General features: G+C 45.9%; 1 protein-coding gene and 1 long non-coding RNA gene across 15 annotated transcripts in view; one reads left to right on the top strand and one right to left on the bottom strand.

Annotated features, from left to right (window-relative positions):
• The first annotated feature begins 1444 nt into the window (after window positions 1-1444).
• On the top strand, window positions 1445-15489 carry LOC113623802 (uncharacterized). 6 transcript variants are annotated; one of them, XR_003434076.1, is made up of 5 exons: window positions 1445-6302; window positions 6712-6867; window positions 11984-12117; window positions 13758-13842; window positions 14163-15489. It is a non-coding gene; the product is annotated as an uncharacterized LOC113623802 (long non-coding RNA). The 6 variants fall into 6 exon arrangements; XR_003434073.1 differs by having other exon boundaries at window positions 1445-2058; window positions 6228-6302; window positions 13758-15489; XR_003434075.1 differs by having other exon boundaries at window positions 6687-6867; window positions 13758-15489.
• Window positions 14854-17766, bottom strand: part of EML4 (EMAP like 4) — a 154710-nt gene continuing 151797 nt past the window's right edge. For all 9 annotated transcript variants that reach the window (XM_027113289.1, XM_027113285.1, XM_027113282.1 and 6 more), the window contains one exon: window positions 14854-17659. In XM_027113289.1, coding sequence (XP_026969090.1) covers window positions 17186-17659 — 474 coding nt within the window. In that variant the 3' untranslated portion in view covers window positions 14854-17185. The remainder of the gene's footprint in view (window positions 17660-17766) is intronic.

Consider the following 17766-nt stretch of genomic DNA (forward strand, 5'->3'; position numbering starts at 1 on the left):
TATTTGAAAAATTCAGGGTAGTGTTTTGTAGAACATCCTTCGATTTGGATTTGTCTTACTGTCTCATGATTGGATTCAGGTTGAGCAGTTTAGTCAGGAATTCTCTGTATATGGTGTGGTGTTCTTATTGTATCAGGTGGCACTTGGTACCAGTTCGTCCCATTATTGGAGAGTTGAAGTTGGTTAACTTAATTAAGATGTTGTCTGCCTTGTAAAGATACCCTTTCCCCTTTGTAATTAATAAGTAATCTGTAGGGTGATATTTGAGACTGGGAATATCATGTCCTCAGTGGTTTTGTACCCAGTGTTAGTGTTCCTTGGTGATTCCTGATGGAATCATTTATTACTAAGGTGGTTGTAAAAAAGTGATTTTCTAATTATTATTGTTGATGTATCTCAGTGAAGAGGAGTACTCCCGTTTTAAGAGGTTTTAGTGTAATTTTCTCATTCAAGGTAATAACCACCCATGCCATTGTTCATGCTGATTCTCAAATTTGGCCCAAATTTGGCTTCTGTGTCCCACTGACAGTCTTTGAGCAGTTTCTTACTTTCTGACACACAGAATGCTGTCCACGTTTACCTTGTATTTTCTCTACCCCAGTTTCTTCTGTTCACTTTCAGGTATGTTCTGTCATATATATAGATGCATTTTCCTTCTCTGTCTTTTATTTTTGCCTAACTGATACTGTACATTCCTACTACTCATAGTTTGGAGATTGTTCTCTATCTCATTTTTCTGCATTGTATTCCATTTTATGAATACCCCATAGTTTAACTAGTCTCCTTTAAAAAAATTTTTTTTAATTTATTTATTTAATTTTTTTTTTAAATTTTTGGCTGCGTTGGGTCTTCGTTGCTGTGCGCAGGCTTTCTCTAGTTGCGGCGAGCAAGGGCTACTCTTCGTTGTGGTACACCGGCTTCTCATTGCTGTGGCTTCTCTTGTTGTGGAGCATGGGCTCTAGGTGAGCGGGCTTCAGTGGTTGTGGCACGTGGGCTCAGTAGTTGTGGCTTGCGGGCTCTAGAGCGCAGGCTCAGTAGTTGTAGCCCACAGCCTTAGTTGCTCCGCGGCATGTGGGATCTTCCCGGACCAGGGCTCGAACCCGTGCCCCCTGCATTGGCAGGCGGATTCTTAACCACTGCACCACCAGGGAAGCCCCTAACTAGTCTCCTTTTGATGGTTATTTAGTCTTAAATTTTTTGCTTTTACAAACACTGCCTTAAACATATCTTCTTTACATGTCATTTTACATATTGCTGAATATATTTGTAGAATAATTTCTAGAAGTGAGACCTTTTGTTTTTTTTTTTTTTTTTTTTTTTTGCGGTACGCGGGCCTCTCACTGATGTGACCTCTCCCATCGTGGAGCACAGGCTCCGGACGCGCAGGCCCAGCGGCCATGGCTCACAGGCCCAGCCGCTCTGCGGCATGTGGGATCCTCCCGGGCCGGGGCACGAACCCGTGTCCCCTGCATTGGCAGGTGGACTCTCAGCCACTGCGCCACCAGGGAAGCCCTAGAAGTGAGGCTTTTAAGGCAGAGAGAATGTGTATCTCTAACTTTGATAGCTATTCCTCACTGTGAGAGATGGTGTGGATGTACAATCCTATTTAGCCATGATGAGGGTGCCTGTTCCTCCTCACCTTTGTCAGCCAAATGCATTGTCAAACTTTTTCATCTTTGCCAATCTGGTAATGATAAAATGTCTTTGGTTTAAATTGTCTTTCCACTGTAATTAGTGATGTTGAATATCTTTCTTTAATTTAAAATTTATATTTAAAAATTTAAAAATCTTTTTATTTTTAAAGGTAAAATATATTTCCTTTTTTGTGAACTATCTAATCATGTACTTGGCCTCCTTGTTTCCAGGTACTTTTTGATAATGCTGTAAATGTTATTGGTCCATCAGGCCGAATTCCTCAGAAGCACTCTACTGACTCGTCTGAGCCAAACGTCTTCTGATTGCAAGTCTCAGAAATTCATTAAAACCAGCCAATGCAGAAAGGGGGATTTTCTAGAATCTGAGTGGAGCTGGGCCACAAGGCCTACCTTTGGGACCAAGGTGGTTGTCCTTTCTGTTATTCTCTTGGCTGTGCAGCTGTTTAACTCTTGTTTCTGTGGACCAGCTTTATCTCTGTTTCTTGTTGCACATGGTAGGAAATGGTTGTCTAGCTCCAAATTCCAGGAGAGAGAATATCATTGGCCCCTTGTGGGTCCGGTGTCTCCCACTGGGCCAGTCAACTGTTTGGTGCCAGCCTATGGGGAGATGCAGTGAAGGAGCTCAGGGTGTCCTCTTCTTGGGTCTTAACTGAAGGCTCCGAGCCTTTCACCGTGTTCTCAGTTAGGATTATTCCTTCTAAGCATGGTACTTTGAACCCTTGCCAGGTTGGATTGTTTACTTAGAGGGGGGCCATCCTCCTTGTCAGTGCTGTCTCGATGAGATGCTGTCAACAGAGGGACAGTTACTCTCTTCACCTCTTCCAGACTATGTGGTTAGTCTTCACAACAGTGGTCTGAACTCATGTAGCTCTGGGGGTAGGAAAACTCCATGGAGTACCCAGGCAAGGATAATTTTAAGGGAATCAATTTTTAGGTCCTCAACTTCTGTTATATTTCTAAAGTTGAGCTGTCTGAGAACACGCCTAGCATAAGGGGTCTCTTATCACCTTTTCCATTCTGCAAAAGGAAAGCAAACCCTCACCCATTCTAGTCAGGACCATAGTGTGTTGCCCTGCTCTCTGGGGTGCCATGGGGATAATTCTAAATATAAATGTTGAGAATATGAGTCTAAAGACTAGGGAATAATCCTTTTATAAGTTACAAGTTTTCTGAGTCTACTTTTAACAAAATTGGAGGAACCAATTGAGTTGTCAGTTGATCATTAAAAATAATTTTGATAACAGATCACTGCATGACTTTGGTGTATAACTCGGGAGTTCAAGGAATTCAGAGATGTTGCTATTACAGAACTTCCATTGCCATCTATTTATTTATGAGAACAAGGTGTCTCAGGGCTTAATATCTATAAAAATGAAAAACAGGAATGGAATTGGTGCTGAAACTGTCTTAACAGTAAGCAAGATTCATCCCTGGAAACATGAACCTTCTTACTCTATCAGGATGCATTTCTAGTGAAATTTTGCTCATTTAATAATGATCAGTATTTATATTCTGTTGTTTCAAAATATGTGCTAATAGCAGTCATAATCATGCAATCCAGAGTAAAATATTTTTGAACACTTAGAGCTTATGAGGTCACAGGATATTTGATATGTTACAGGGAATTATAAGTATGGTCAATAAGAGACTTTCAAGCCTAAAAATGTGTTACATTAGGGTAAAATGTGGGGGGTAAAATTCTAGATGGAGGAGAGTAATGGAGCTACCAGTTCAAGAAGAAATTTCTGACTTAAATAGACATTTGTATTTTTAACTAGATGAAGGTAGGTGTCTAATTGTGATGGTATTTACAGTCCACTGGATACATTTATAAGACTGACTTAATAGTTTACGCCATTATTTACAATACACCAGAAACTGTCTTTGCAACTATTTAAAATTATAATGAAAAACTTTAGATGTTAAGCTTACATAATACAAAGGGGAATACATAGATTTTCAAAATCCTTTTAGGGTAAACAAGAGCAAGAAAGGTTGAAATGGCAGCTTTATACTTTTCCTTTCAAAGAAGTGCCCGTTTACCCCTTCTCTGTTTTCTCTCTCAGCCAGAGTCCCTTTCTGGGTCCAACAAGCTTTCCCTCTCCTTCCTGGCCTCTCATATCCTGTGACTCCAGTGTGAAGCTGTCAGTGGCCTGGTGAGGGTGGGATTGACTGTTACAGCACTGGCTGGCTTTCTTTGGTTTATATACTTTTCCTCTCCGTTATGTGTGTGGCCCTGGGCTGGCTTCTCAGGCTTGTCTGACGTTGAGGTTCCTAATGCCCAAGTCTTCTATCGGGCTTTTCTTATGGCTGGAAGCTGTGCAAACCTTTCACTTTCTGGCCTGTTGATACTCAGTAGCTAGAGGTTATACCAGGGACAATAATGATTGACTGCTTAGAAATTCTGATACTGTCTGGTTCCAGTGATTTAATACATTTATTTGACATTTTGACTGCACGTATCCTGGATTGGAGCACTCTTTAATCTAGCACCAAATACTGCCCGCGTCGGGGTTGAGAAGTGGGACCCTGTCCTTAGTGCTCCTCTTGTCAGATTCAGTGGCTGTCAACCTTGGTCATCCAGGGCTGCCTCTGACCCACAGTCAGTCATTAAGGAGTTCCACTAATCTGCTTCTTCCAGATATTTAATTAGCGTGCCAAAGCCTGGGACCCCAAGATGAATCAGATACTTTGATTTGTAAGCAAACACTGTGATTATATTTAAGGAAACTGTTATAAGAATTATTTTTAGGTCCTTTTCAGGTTGTCTCTCAATCGCTTAGGGTTGGTAAACCACATGGTCAAGAAACTCTGTTATGAAGGAATTCTGTTATCCTTCACCTGTCCTGATTTGGGAGCTCCATAAGACTGGTGGGGTTTGGTTGCTTGAGGACAGGTTGCCCCCCTGGCTGGGTGCAGGTAGAGGAAGCCTGGCTGTGGCTTCTGTTCCGGGACCCATGTTGCACCTTGGCTTCGTGGGTCGGCCCCATAGTTGGGAGCATCAGCTGACCCTGGCTCTCATTACATGAACAGAGCAACTGGGGTGGCCCAGCCACCTCCTGGCGGAAGATTAGAGGGGATGGGTCATTTGCACTTGCATAAGCTCGAATCAAGAATCCTGACCTTTGTGTGGCGTGGGGGTGCTGTGCTGCTGCAGGATGGGTTGGGATGGCCAGATTGAGATGAGATGCTGTTTGCTCAGGGTCCGGAGTCTGTTAGAGCTCTTTTCTAAGGAAGCTGCTGCAAACTAATGGAAACAGGGCAGGCGGGGTGGCTGGAATATCATTCTTTAGATACTTCTTTTTTTTTCTTGAGTTCTGTCACAGCCCTCCTAGGACATCATGGCTGGACCTTGTCCATTGACACTGAGCTTTGTCATGGTCACATGGTTGTACCTCAGGGCCCAAGCATAGGTCTTTCAGACTGTCCAGCGTGTACTAGCCAGATTGGAATCCTTGCCTACTCCAAATAGCATTATGATGGGAGTCGGCTGAAGTGCCCTAGGCTGTAAGAAGTGGTGGGGTTGCCTCCCAGTTGGCAGGGAAAGTTTTAGAAAGAAGCAGAAGAAGCTCACTGCGAAAGGGCCTCGATATGGCTATAAACTGTAACTGACAAAATTAGGGACCTGGGTTTTCAAAGGCAGAAAAGGAGAGGCTGGTACTGGGGCCGGGTGGTGGTGGTGGGGGCGGTGGTGGGGAGGAGTGCTGTAAGGGAAGTCGTCTCGGAAATAAGGGTGTTTCCTGAGGGCACCTCGCCAGGCAGGAAGACCACGCCCTGGCTTTTCACACGTTTGCGCACTCTGAGCCAGAGGGACAGACAGGCGGTGGGGGGCAGGTAGGCAAGGGTAGAGAGGAGGTGCCTGCACCGGGCCTGCTGGCCCCAGGGTCCGCTTCAGGCTGTGGCTGTACCGGGCTTATGCTGAAGGTGTTGAGAGATTAGAGCCTGAGCCCAGGACTTTGGGAGACGTCCAAGGAAGGAGGCAGCCTGGTTGCTCAGCTCAGCCTGGGCCCCTCCCCTCAGGGAAGTCCTAGCAGGAGTTACAGAAGTGCCTTGCCACTGGAGAGGGTGGGGGAAGAAGGATGTAAGATGCTCTAGAATTGGTTAATACCTGTCAGGCTCCAAGCCCATCTTCCACTCCCCGACACCTCCCCTGCTTAGGCCACAAAACCTTGTGAGATAGCAGATTAATTTGAAAATTGAGCTGCAGCTGGATGAGTTGATGTCAACTTCAGAGTTCAGTTGTGTTTAATTAAAGCCATCCAGAGACTAAACCTGCTCCCAGGAAATTATTCTGACCGAATAATTAAAAGAGAATAAAGGTTAGATTTGTGTTTCTGGCTAAGTCTCTATTGCATTCGGCATCTACAAAACATGAATTCCATTAACCTTTTGTGAACCAACATTAAATTGCTTTCAGTTAGTTGTCATTCTAATTAAAGTAGAGTCACACAGAAGAGCCTTTGTTTATACTTGGTGTCTGTTCCCTTTTCTTCTCTGGAATTATGTCCTTGAAGAAACGGTCATTTGGAAAATCGGTTCATAACTTTATGTGTCTGCCCATCCCTCCCTTAGTCGGGGTCCTGTTCACTGAGCATCAGAAGGAATTGCACCAGGGGAAGTAGGCTGCAGCTGCAGAGGACGGCTGGGGTAAGTAATCACTGCGGGTGCTTGGACTGAGGTGTGTAATTTGCAAAAACATGTCCTGCGGCCACGGGAGATAAAATGAAGGACTAGTTAAGGTCGCCTGCCCAGTTCAGGCCAACTTGGGCAGGGGCAGGCCCCAGGGAAGGTCTTCCCAGGAGGGCCTTGTGGGTTGGGAGAGGGTGTCCTGCCATACTGTGACCTAACTCCCCCTGGGCCTCTGTGCTTTGGGTATGGGTGGCTTTGTTCCTGCTGAATGATGGGTCAGTTCATCCGGGCCTGTCTGCAGCCTCAGTGTCCTGAAGGAGTCAGCACACTCGGGCTCTGGGCTCGTGACTGCAGCAGCGGGGAGGGAGGCGGTGAGATAGAAGGTCTGTGTCTCTGCTCTAGGACTTACCTGTACCTTGTCATGCAGCATATTTTCCTGCATGATTGTGGATGTGAGGTGTTATGAACAAGAGTCTCTAAGCCAACCCAGGATTTCTCAAGATGGATCACTCACTCCAGGCCCCCAGAACTCAGGAGGCAGGGAGAGGAGATCTGCTTTCTTCAGCTTCAGGTCCGGACAGAGGTCAGAGGTGCTGACTGTACCCTTATTTGTGTGTCTTGGGAATGGGAATGTGCGGGGGTTGCTTGCCGGTCTTTGCTGAGCTTGTGCTGTGCTCTGGGCCTAGAAGAAGCTCATAGTGGTCTGGGATCTGGACCAGATGCTGCTAAAAACAGAAGGGGCAGCCTGACTCCACTTGGGAAGATGGTCATGCCTCAGGCTTCAGACCCAGGAGCGCCTCGGGTCTGCGGTTTCCTAGTGGTGCCAGGCGACCTGGCCATGTCTGAGCTGGGGCTTGAAGTCAAGTTGGCTCTTCTCTTTCCTGGTGCCCCAGCTCCCTGGGCTGTCTCTGACTCCTGATGAGTTTTCTGGCCTTCCCTCATGGGCCATCAGGTGCCCTGTTGTCTTTTCTCACAGGGCTTTTCCGTGAGCAGATCTGGGGTTACCTGAGGATTGGCACCCCATCTCCCTAGCAGACTGGGGACTTGCCCCGTCTTCACCGTCAGGAAGCTTTAACAGCATGTACCATTCATTCCGTAATTGCTGCGTGCCAGATTCTGTGTTGGGCAGTAGAGACCAGAGAGAGGTGATGCCGTCCTTGGTCCCCGAGGTCAGAGAATGATGGGCACAACCAAAGTGCAACAGAACTGTCCAGAGGCAGGGCCAGGGTCCAGGAAGGCCCAGGAGTGGCAGGGACACCCTCAGAGGGGACACTGTGGAAATTGCATAGTGATGCGTCAGGAGTTCCTTGCTAAATACAGTGGGGAAGGGCATTTGGCCTGAGGGAAAGGTACTTGCTGATGTGTGAGAGGAGGTGGGGGAGAGGCAGGCTCAGGCCAGGGGCCGGGCCAGAGCGGGCTTGGACTCTAGTCGGTAAACAAGAAGGGTATGTGTTGGGATGGCCACAGAATCCAGTGTTCTTTTGGTTCTTTTGAATCCATGGTGCCAATATGGAGGACAGATTGGAGGGGAAAAAGACTCGCAGCCTTGGGCTAGTTAAGAGTTATAACAGTTCATTTGAGAGATGATGAGAGCCTGGGGACCAGTGGCAGCGGGCATGGAGAGAGAGGCGTGAAGCCCAGGGATGTTAAGAAGGCAGAGTGAACACAGCCTGACGCTTAGTTGGACATCGGAGGTCAGGGTGAGGCAGGCTTCTGGGTGCTCCCGGGATGACTCAGCCTGGCTCCTGGGTGAGTGGAGGTGCAGGACTGGGGGGTCAACAGGGCAGGGCACGTATGGAAAACAGTGGATTGCCTGTGAGCCCTCTAGGCAAGGAATTCCAGTCAGCAGTTGTGTCTGGAGATGAGCCCAGGGGTCTGGACTGGAGGTAGGAACTTGAGAGGTGGCAGGACGCAGGGGCAGTGGAAGCCTGGGGTCTGCTACATTGTTAGGAAGTGTATGAATGTGAGGAAATAGAATGGGGGAAATACCAGTATTTCAGGAGCAGGTGGAGAGGACAAGAGCTTGTGATGGCTCCTAGGGTCTAAGAACATAAGGAACACAGACATCATGTTGAGTGAAAGAAGCTGGACACAAAAGAGAGCATACCCTGTGATTGCATTTAGATAGAAGTCAAAGCTGGGCAGAGCCAATCTATGGTGATAGAGGTCAGAACAGAGAGGGAGTACTGACAGGAGGGTATCACAGGGCAGGCTTCTGTGCCGGGAACGTGCCAGCTCTTCATCTGGGTGGGTGTGTACACGTGTAGGCAGATAGGCAGATACCCTGAGATGTCTGCACTTTACTGTAATTTATACCTAAAAAAAAAAAAAATCTTTAAAAGCTTAAGAAAGAAGGGAAGGAAGATGGAAGTGTAGGGGAGGAAAAGTAATTTTCCTTCCACCCTGTGAGTTCTTGGCTGAGACCCCTGTAGTAAAAGACAGATAAACAAGAGACAAACAGAAGTTTACGAACACATATACCTCATGTGTACATGGGAGGTACTCAGGGAAAAATGAGCAACTCCCCAGGCGGGCTTAAAATTCAGGCTTAAATACCATCTTAGTAGGGAAAAGGGAGGGAGGGAGGCCTCCTAGGGGAGAGTGCATGATTTTTAGGGAAGATGAAGGACCCTTAGAATGGTGGATGGGAGGTGTGATGGTTTGTGACAAGTGTGTCTGGGTGTGGTGTGGACTCCAGTCTCCTCTCCTGGGATAAGAGTCAATCTCCCTTGGTTGATGAAGCTCCTGGGAGGGGATTTTTTTTTTTTTTTTTTGCGGTACGCGGGGCTCTCACTGTTGTGGCCCCTCCCGTTGCAGAGCACAGGCTCCGGATGCGCAGGCTCAGCGGCCATGGCTCACGGGCCCAGCCGCTCCGCAGCATGTGGGATCTTCCCGGACCTGGGCACGAACCCGTGTCCCCTGCATCGGCAGGCGGACTCCCAACCACTGTGCCACCAGGGAAGCTCCAGGGAGGGGATCTTTGACAATTGAGTTCCTTTTGGAGCATCTGTCTTTAGGCAGATGGGGAGCTCAGAGAAAGCCTCTCACTGGATTGGCTGTTTTTCAGGTGCCTACAGCTCAGAATAATCAACATACCAAAGTGGCATATTTGGGGCTGGCGTATTCTGCTGCTCTTCAGAAGGAAGATGGAAGGAAGGAAAGAAGGGGAAATAAGGAAGGAGGAAGGGTGGATGGAGGGAAGAAAGAAAGAAACCTGAAGCCAGTGGTGCCTGGCAGGAGAGGATAGGGTTTTCAAGAAAGAGGATGTGACCAGTGTCACTCACACGCCTAGAGATCAAGCCCTGGGCTAGCTCCATAGAGTGACCTGGAGACTGCCCTCCCAGTCCTCCCATGGTCACTAGAGTGTGTCCCCAGCGCTGCGGAATGAGTGGCATAGAACAGACCCTAACATTGAATCAGGACAGGGAGGGCATACCTGAGAAATCTCCCGTGCTTGGGTCATAGTTCCCAGCAGTGCAGATGGCCCCTCTGGTTTCCTGAGTGTCCTCCCAGGCAAATCCCGGTGTTGAAATTTGATAACGTTTAATAAAAAATGTTATCATCTACTATAATTTAAAAGAACTTCCTTCTGTTTCAGTGTGAGGGTTTCCCATAGAAACCACTTCAGCCTGGGCGGCTGTGAATGGCGGCTTTATTAACAGAGCCATCTGCAGGCTTTCCTAACAATCTGTCGCCCTGCTCATGGCTTCCAGTGCAAACATTGTTTATTGTGATGTAGGCCTCAGCCTGTCACCCGTCACCTGGAGGGGGACAGCCTTCCCTGCGCCCCGAGGCAAGAACAGCTCATCTGCTTCCCTCGAGCCCCTTGGACGCAGGGCCCTCGCAGAGCAGGGGCGGGCAGAGCCCTCGAGCTCATCAGGAGGTCTCTCCCCTGAGAATCAGATGCTCCCGGTGGGCAAACCCTTACTCTCTTTCAGACGGAGACCAGGGAGACGGGGCCTAAACTTACCTAAACTCACAGTGAAACATGCCCTTTTCATTGCAGCCTTAGGTTTTTTATGTCAGATACCTGACTTGCCCTCACGGAAGGGCTGACTCACCTTCAAGTGGGACTGGTATGAGAGAGACCTCACCAATGCTCCAGGGGCCTGAGGGCTTGAAGCTAACACATTCTTTCGAGAGAAAAGGGACTCTTGGCTCAGCTCAGAATTAATTCATCTTTTAAATGGAAATGTCAAAGCCTGGCAAGCACTCCTGCTCATGATTCTGGTGCTGAGATATTCATGGGCAGCAAACAGTAGGCCACATGAAAATGGATTTTGCCATTGAAACCAGAGGGGACTAACGCTCTCAAAGGAGAAAACCTGATCACCTAATCTCAATTCTGCCGCAGTTTCACCAGGGCCTGCTATATAGTGGAATTCTTCTTTTTCTTGTCATTTTATTACTTCTGAGTAAGGGAAGGTGATTTAGCCCAAGCACCTGAGGCAAGGCGGCCGTGGGGCGGCTTCAGGAGAGCATTTCCAAGAAAGGGAGTGAGCATCAGTGACACTCAAAGCAGTCAGAAGGGGAAGCCAGTGAGGACCCAGGAGGAGGCCTCGAGAAGGGGTGCAGAATGCCCAGCGAAGGGGAGGACTCCTCTGGCTGCAGGGGTAATGCACTGGCTGCTTCTGGGGAGGCAAGCAGGTAAAGCCTCTGTGTTCCCAGACACACCTCTGACCAGCGCCCCTCCCTTGCCTGGGGCTCCTCCAGGCCCACACTCAGCTAGGAAGTCTCGCACAGACCCCGTGGGGGCAGAGAAGTGGCAGGGAAAGCTGCAGGGAGCGCCGTTTCACATCAGCAGTGTTTTATTTGATCATAGATGGAGTACCTCAAGTGCACAAGGACAAATTTTATTTAAAAATTTTTGTTGTATTAAGGCCCATATTTGTTTCCATATTCCTTTCAAAAGCATAAAAGAGAAGGGAGTTTCTATATCATTATTTAAAAAAAACTTATTTTGAAATAATTATAGACTTAGAGGAAGTTTAAAAAAAGAGAGACTGGTGAACCCTTCCCTCAGCTTCCCTCAGTGGTGACATCTTATATAATGTGTAGTTTTATGTCCAGGAAATGTTCATTGGTACAACAGAGCCATGCAGACCACAGACCTTAATCAGTATCCACCAGTTCTGCCTGCATTCCTGTGTGCGCGTGTGCAGTTCTGTGCGATTTAGTCCTGTTTATAGATTCGTGTAATCACCACCACAACCAAGATGCAGCCTGTTCATCATCGGAACCCCCGTGCTGCCCCTCTGTAGTGACATCCCCTCCCCTCCGTCCCTGTCCCCTGGCAACCACTAGTCTGTTCTCTAATGTTGCTGTTTCAAGAATGTTATAAATGGAAATGTACAGTTGGTAAACTTTCCAGATTGGCTTTCCAGGATCCATGCTCCGTGAGGGTAGGGCCTGCATCTTTTCATTGCTGGATTCCACGCCGAGCCCAGTACAGTTTGCACGTGTACCCGATGAAACAATGACTCCTAGTCTCATACAAATTCGCCGGGTTCAGACTGGCTACCACTTTGAAGGTGTCGGCAGCACGATACGTTTTTACTGTAGAGTGAGTGAAGTCTGTAGAAGGAAGAGGCCCTGCCCTTGCTGGTCATCCGACTTACACAGTTGCATTAACCGAGAGAGAGTTCTGCGGCTGATGCGGTAAGAGAATGCCAGCTTCTGGTTTCCCTGCTTCCAACCAGGTCTCCAAGTCAGCCCGACCCAGTGTTGGCTGAATGGGCATCACTGTGCTGAGATGGGCTCCAGAGTACGCTTTGACTCTTCCCAGGATGCACTATGGCTTGGTGGAACATCAGGAATGAAACGGGATGACCAGGTATGAGGGCTTTGCTTTTTATTAAAAAGTTATTTTTCTTCCCTGAGGCCCTTTTAGCACTTTGTCTCCAGCTCCTTTAGTGTGAGATCCGGCAAAAATGAACTCTGCCAGGGGTTGAAATCTGCGTAATCCCGCAGAGATACTGAGTCAACACTGGCAATTATGCATATTCACGCCTGTCCCTGGGTGGCTCCCTAGGAAGATCTATTTTCAGGACTGCGTGTTTACACTGCTGAGGGAGAGGAGAGGCAGGATCAAAGCCCTCTGGCTGAGCCTGGGCTGGAGGATTAAGGGGAAGAAGCACTTGACTGGTGAAGGAAGAAGCTACTATGCTTTTTTGGTGAAATGGAAATTGCTCAAAGGTTGGAAAATAAGGGAGCAGCTTCTCCACACAAATAGGTTTAAATTGAACATCAGGGACTGAGGACACAGGAGCCAAGAAAGGCAGGAAGGGCAGGGAGTCACTGGCAGCAGGTGCCGCAGCATGCCTGGAAGCTCTGCCCCGCACTCCAGTTGTAGGGATGACAGGAGGGGACTTGTGCAAGGGAAGGGTCCCTCCAACTTTGTGACTGTTCAGAGCCCAAAGACGCTTTTTCCAAAGCCTAATCACTTTCTGTGGTTTCTGCATATACTGGTCTCAAATCCTTCCTACCAGAAGCTCAACCCATTTCATTCTCTTTTTGTTACTAATAATCACTAAATTAACTGTTCTGCAGTGAGCATCTCCTGCAGTGCTGCACAGCAGAGCACGGGGCTGGCCCCAGGAACTCTGGGGGCAGGAGGACCTGCCTTCAAATCTTGGCTCAGCCACTTGCTACTAGGGTAACCTGGCTTCTCATCTGTAAGTTTACTCGTCTGTAAAATGGAGATAATCGAATTCAGGATTGTTGGAAGAATTGAATGAGTTAGTACGTGGAAAGCACTTCAGTGTTACGTTATGTGTTAGCTGTTATGGCTGAGTAGCATTTCGTTCTGTGGATGTGTGCCATATTGTAATCATTGAGCACTCAGTTTCTTATTTTCCACATTTCTTGATGTTTTTGTCCTTTGAGATACAGAAGTGGCACCCTTAAGTTTTTCTGCTAGACTTTTGGATTGGTAAAATTAAAACAAAAAACACAAACGTGTTCAGTTCTGTAAGCTATGGTCTCCTGAGGATGTCACCCATGGATATAGAAATGAAACACACTGACGTTTCTAGAGACAATGAAACTTTGTTTTCTCCTTTTGGGATTCTTTCTCTTTTAGTTTCTTTGTCCACTTTGTATCAGAGGTTACTGTAGGGGTCTATTAATGAGGGTGGAGTCGAAATTCAGGTTTCCTTTGGAAAAGATGAACTGATTAGCACAAAAGGTGTAATATTATCAGAGTCCCTGAGGAGAGCAGGAGTTGCCCCTTTACAAAGGAGACGTTTACTATGGTCCTTGAAGATGCCAGTCCTGGGCATCCTGGACAAAGGCGGCTCTTCAGCAGGGCCTATTTCTGTGATGGGGACAGACGTGCAGCGTTGCTGTGGGCAGTGCCCTCACCCTCTCCTGAACTGAGGACTGAGATGACATAGTCCTCTGCTGTTTCCCCGTCTCCTTTCCAAAAATCTCTGAATCTTCACCCACATCTTTTCCTTCTTCCTCCATTTATAGAGAATGTCGTTCTCCTCGTGTAAGTGGAAGAGGCTCCAGCTTTCCAAGTTACAACACACGAAGTCCTGGCGTGGCAGTTATCTGGGTAAGTGAACGCAGGCCTGTTCCTGAACCTCTCCAGCCCGCCCCTTGCCCACAGGGCAACACACCCCTTGTCATTGCGAGCTGGGGTGTCTGGGGGTGCACTGGCCACACGGGGACTCCTCCAGCAACAGCTCTGCTCCGCTCCACCCAAGTCCTGAACACATGCTCTTCAGCCCCGTCTCCTTTGTCCTAAAAACATGTCCTTGTCCTAAACTCTCATTGTAGTTCCACCTTTAAGCTAGAAACCTAGTTCCTTATAGAAGTTACACTAACAAACACCTCAATATGTCCAAGATCTAATTCATCATTATTTCCCCATAGAGGTTCCTTTTTTGGATCTCCTTTTTTATTAAGAAGAAAAATCATATTGTTTAGTGGGTTGGTTCTGGTGTCTGTCAGCTGTTTTGTCTCTGAATTCTTGAAAGAGGAATTCCTGCCCCAAGACAGCATCTCACAGGTTAGTATATGCGAGTGGCTGTGAACATATATTCATAGTTAACAAGGATGAATAAGATGATGATGAAAACCCCATCATTTCCATGACTGTAAAACTGGGAATGTATGGGATACTCTTAGTCTAATGCTTCATAAAGAAAAATTTGTAGCAGCTAATTTATGGTTGCGGTGTACAGAGGATGTATCACTAAGCAACACGGGAGAGATGGCGAAAGCGGGACGCTGAGTTCAAGGGCTTCTGGCAGGCTACACCGGGGAGGCAGGCAGTGGAGGCGGGTCAGGCAGGTAACCAGGATCACCAGGATTACCTAACAAACACTGGAGAGAGTGTAGACATGAAATAAATTAAAACAAAGCTATTCCCTATTAAATGGAAGCATAAATGAGAAGTAATTTCCTCTAACATTATGAGATGGAGTCTGTCACTCCAGAATAGCTGTATCCATAGCAGTGGCAGTGGTCAGCTGATAAATGTGTCCTTCTGAACTGTCATGTCTTCTGATGATTGGACAGTCACGGAAACTAGCAGCATAAATGAAAAAAGACTCAAGACACATTTGGAGAGACAAATGAAACATTTTATTTTTTAATCTTCAAAATCTTCTGCCATAAGACAGGAATGCATGATAGAAATGGCTCAACATCTTCACATGAAACACTTGGATTCATTTTCATTCACAAGTTTTTCTAAAAACATCTACAATTTCATAATCCCACCCACTTCCAACCATTATCACAGATTTAGTTGACTGTTAAACAGTAGTCGCCAGCAGTAGAGCTGGAACGCTTTCTGCGTATTAGTAGTGTCTTTGGAAACTACCACCCAAGATATCACGAATATAAATTTCATGGTACACAGCAACCCCAAAGGTGACTGATGTCCCCAAATAAACTCCCTGCTTATCATGGAGAGTGGTATCCCCCGGGTACTTAACGAAATGCTTTTTCTTCTCCTAGAATTACTTGTTCATCTCATAGTATTTTTCTTGCAGGGTATATAGCACATGCTGACCTGATGATTCAGTCACCATAGCTAATAGGCAAATATATATGCCTGATACTACTGCTGCTCTCTGATAATTATGTACAAACATACTGAAAAATGATGGGTTGCTTGGAGTCTACCTCCCTTCTTCTGAAGAGAACTACTTTGAGGTTTTTTTTTTTTTGAACAGTTGTAAACAAAAGGAAAGAGAAATACATGGACATATATCTATACACAGAGATAACACACTGAGTATTTTCAGTGTGGTGCATATCTTCTTATATAGAGATACACAGAGTGAGTGTCTACACTCACCCCTTCACACATACCCACACCCTTACATACAGCATGTGAATACAAATGTCGTGAGTGTCCTTGGGAGTTCACTGAAGTTTGTGTATTACCAAATGATGATGAAATACCTGATTTGTATTACTCCTGAGAAGACAGTAGAAGGGAATGACAGTTCTGATGCACTTTGGAATGGCACAGTCACGTAAACACTTGCATACTTAAGACTTTTGAACTCATCCAAAGTTTCTAAACATGATCTAACCAAAAAAAAAAGATATCAAAACATTGCAAGTTAAAAAATAAAAGTCTTTTTTTATAATCAAAGTATAAACAAATATATAGGAAATGCATATTTGTCAGTAATTATTTTGAAAATAGGAAACACATACTTAAGAAAAACAATCATCTGACAAAACTTAAAAAAACAACTATCCAATGCATAATAACACATGCACTGCCCCCAAACAGCAGAGGATAGCCACATCAGAACTGCAAGGCTTACAGCAACTCCACCAGAGAAAGATCACTGTGTATAGCAGGTCTGTTAGTATGCAATTTATAAAAAATGCCTGTGACTATTATTCACACTTATATAAAAAAGAATTTGCCATTTGTTGAGTATTTTATCCCTCAATAATCTGTATAAAAATTACACCTAAACCAGTGAATTTCAAGCACCAATTCAATCATTTAAACTTTATTAATATTTCTGTTATTGAAGGAGCAAATTATGATGAAGGCTAAGCTAAGATTAGCCAAGTGTAATTTTATAGGCGTGCGGTTTCTTCTGTTCATTCACTTGAATGCCAAACATTTGAAAATGTTTAGGCCAGCAAAGGAATCCTTGGAGGAATCCATTATTTCGGAGTATCAATGGTTTAATATACATTAAAAGCTCTTTAACAAACCACTGCTTTCTTAGTTCTAAGATAAAATAGATTTGCACACAGGAAATTAAGGGGCTTAGAAAAGGCAGCACCTACATGGTAGACTAACAAGCACATCTGGACATCTGCTGGCTACGTAAGAAAAGGGTGTTATTATTTAAGAAGGCAACACCACTGCTCATGGCACTAATGAAGTTTTTAACTAAAAAATTTCCACTAGACATTTGGGGTGGGAGGGAATCTCAGTAAGAAAAGGTTTTTTTTGGTTTTTGTTTTGTTTTTCTGATTTTCAGCATCAGGAAAAAAAAGTAGCACAGTCTGAGCCAGCAGATGAGTAACAGTGTTTGTGATGCCTCTGCTTGTTCCTGAAGAAAACCTGCTCAGATAATGAGGGGTTTATTTAAAATCTATACAACCGCTATTTTTGTTTCCAGTATTAACATCATACCACTCACGTACACAGTAATTTCCGAGACACAATTAATGTTTCAGTCTTTTCCTACTATTAAGTTTGGTTAATTTTCAACACACATCAAACCGAACCTTTAGGTCGACTGCATTTAAGAGACGGAAGATAAGACTATTGAAAACAGATTACGTGGAAACCAAAATCTCCGTCAATAGTGATTCTCCATCACTTCCTGGCCTGTTATCTGAAACTTTATCACAAGACCACATCATGCAGCTGGAGGAAAAAAGTGAGTCACGTGGAAGTCCTGGTGTTAGGACAGGGGTGAAGGGTCTTGCTGGTCCCCGGGAAGAGCGCCTTCGCTCTGCTCATCACTCATCTCATGGGCTGGCTCTTCATAAACAGGCTCACCGAGGTCTTCGCTGCCCCCCTCACTCTGCTCCTCACTGTGGTCTTCGCTGGGCCCCACAGTCTGTTCCAGGCTGTTCTCCAGAAGTGTGGGAGAACTGCTTATCCTGCTTTCTTCTTCAGCTGTCTCATTTAAGGGCTGGGAAGGAGGTGGTGTGGGAGCATCAGACTGCATGACACTTTCAATGGAAGAGATGGGGGCTTTGGTGAGCGCAGTATCTGCTACAACCTCATTTTGAGGCAAAGATAACTTTTCCACAAGTTTCCACTGAATGATGCTCGTGTCTTTTCCACCAGTTGAAATCAGGTGACTGTCATTATGAGTAAAACTGACATTGGTGACATGGCTGCTGTGGGCACTGTACTTGTGACTGGGAGCCTACATGAAATAAATCAGATAGGAAAATTAAACTCATTCTTCACATGCCTACTTACAGCAATGGAGGTGACTAGGTTAGGGAGGTCATTCAGTTTGTGAAACAGGTA

The sequence above is a fragment of the Aethalodelphis obliquidens genome, unplaced genomic scaffold, assembly GCF_003676395.1.
Source record: "Aethalodelphis obliquidens isolate GAN/ISIS:26980383/991018 unplaced genomic scaffold, ASM367639v1 scaffold12, whole genome shotgun sequence".
Classification (NCBI taxonomy): domain Eukaryota; kingdom Metazoa; phylum Chordata; class Mammalia; order Artiodactyla; family Delphinidae; genus Aethalodelphis; species Aethalodelphis obliquidens.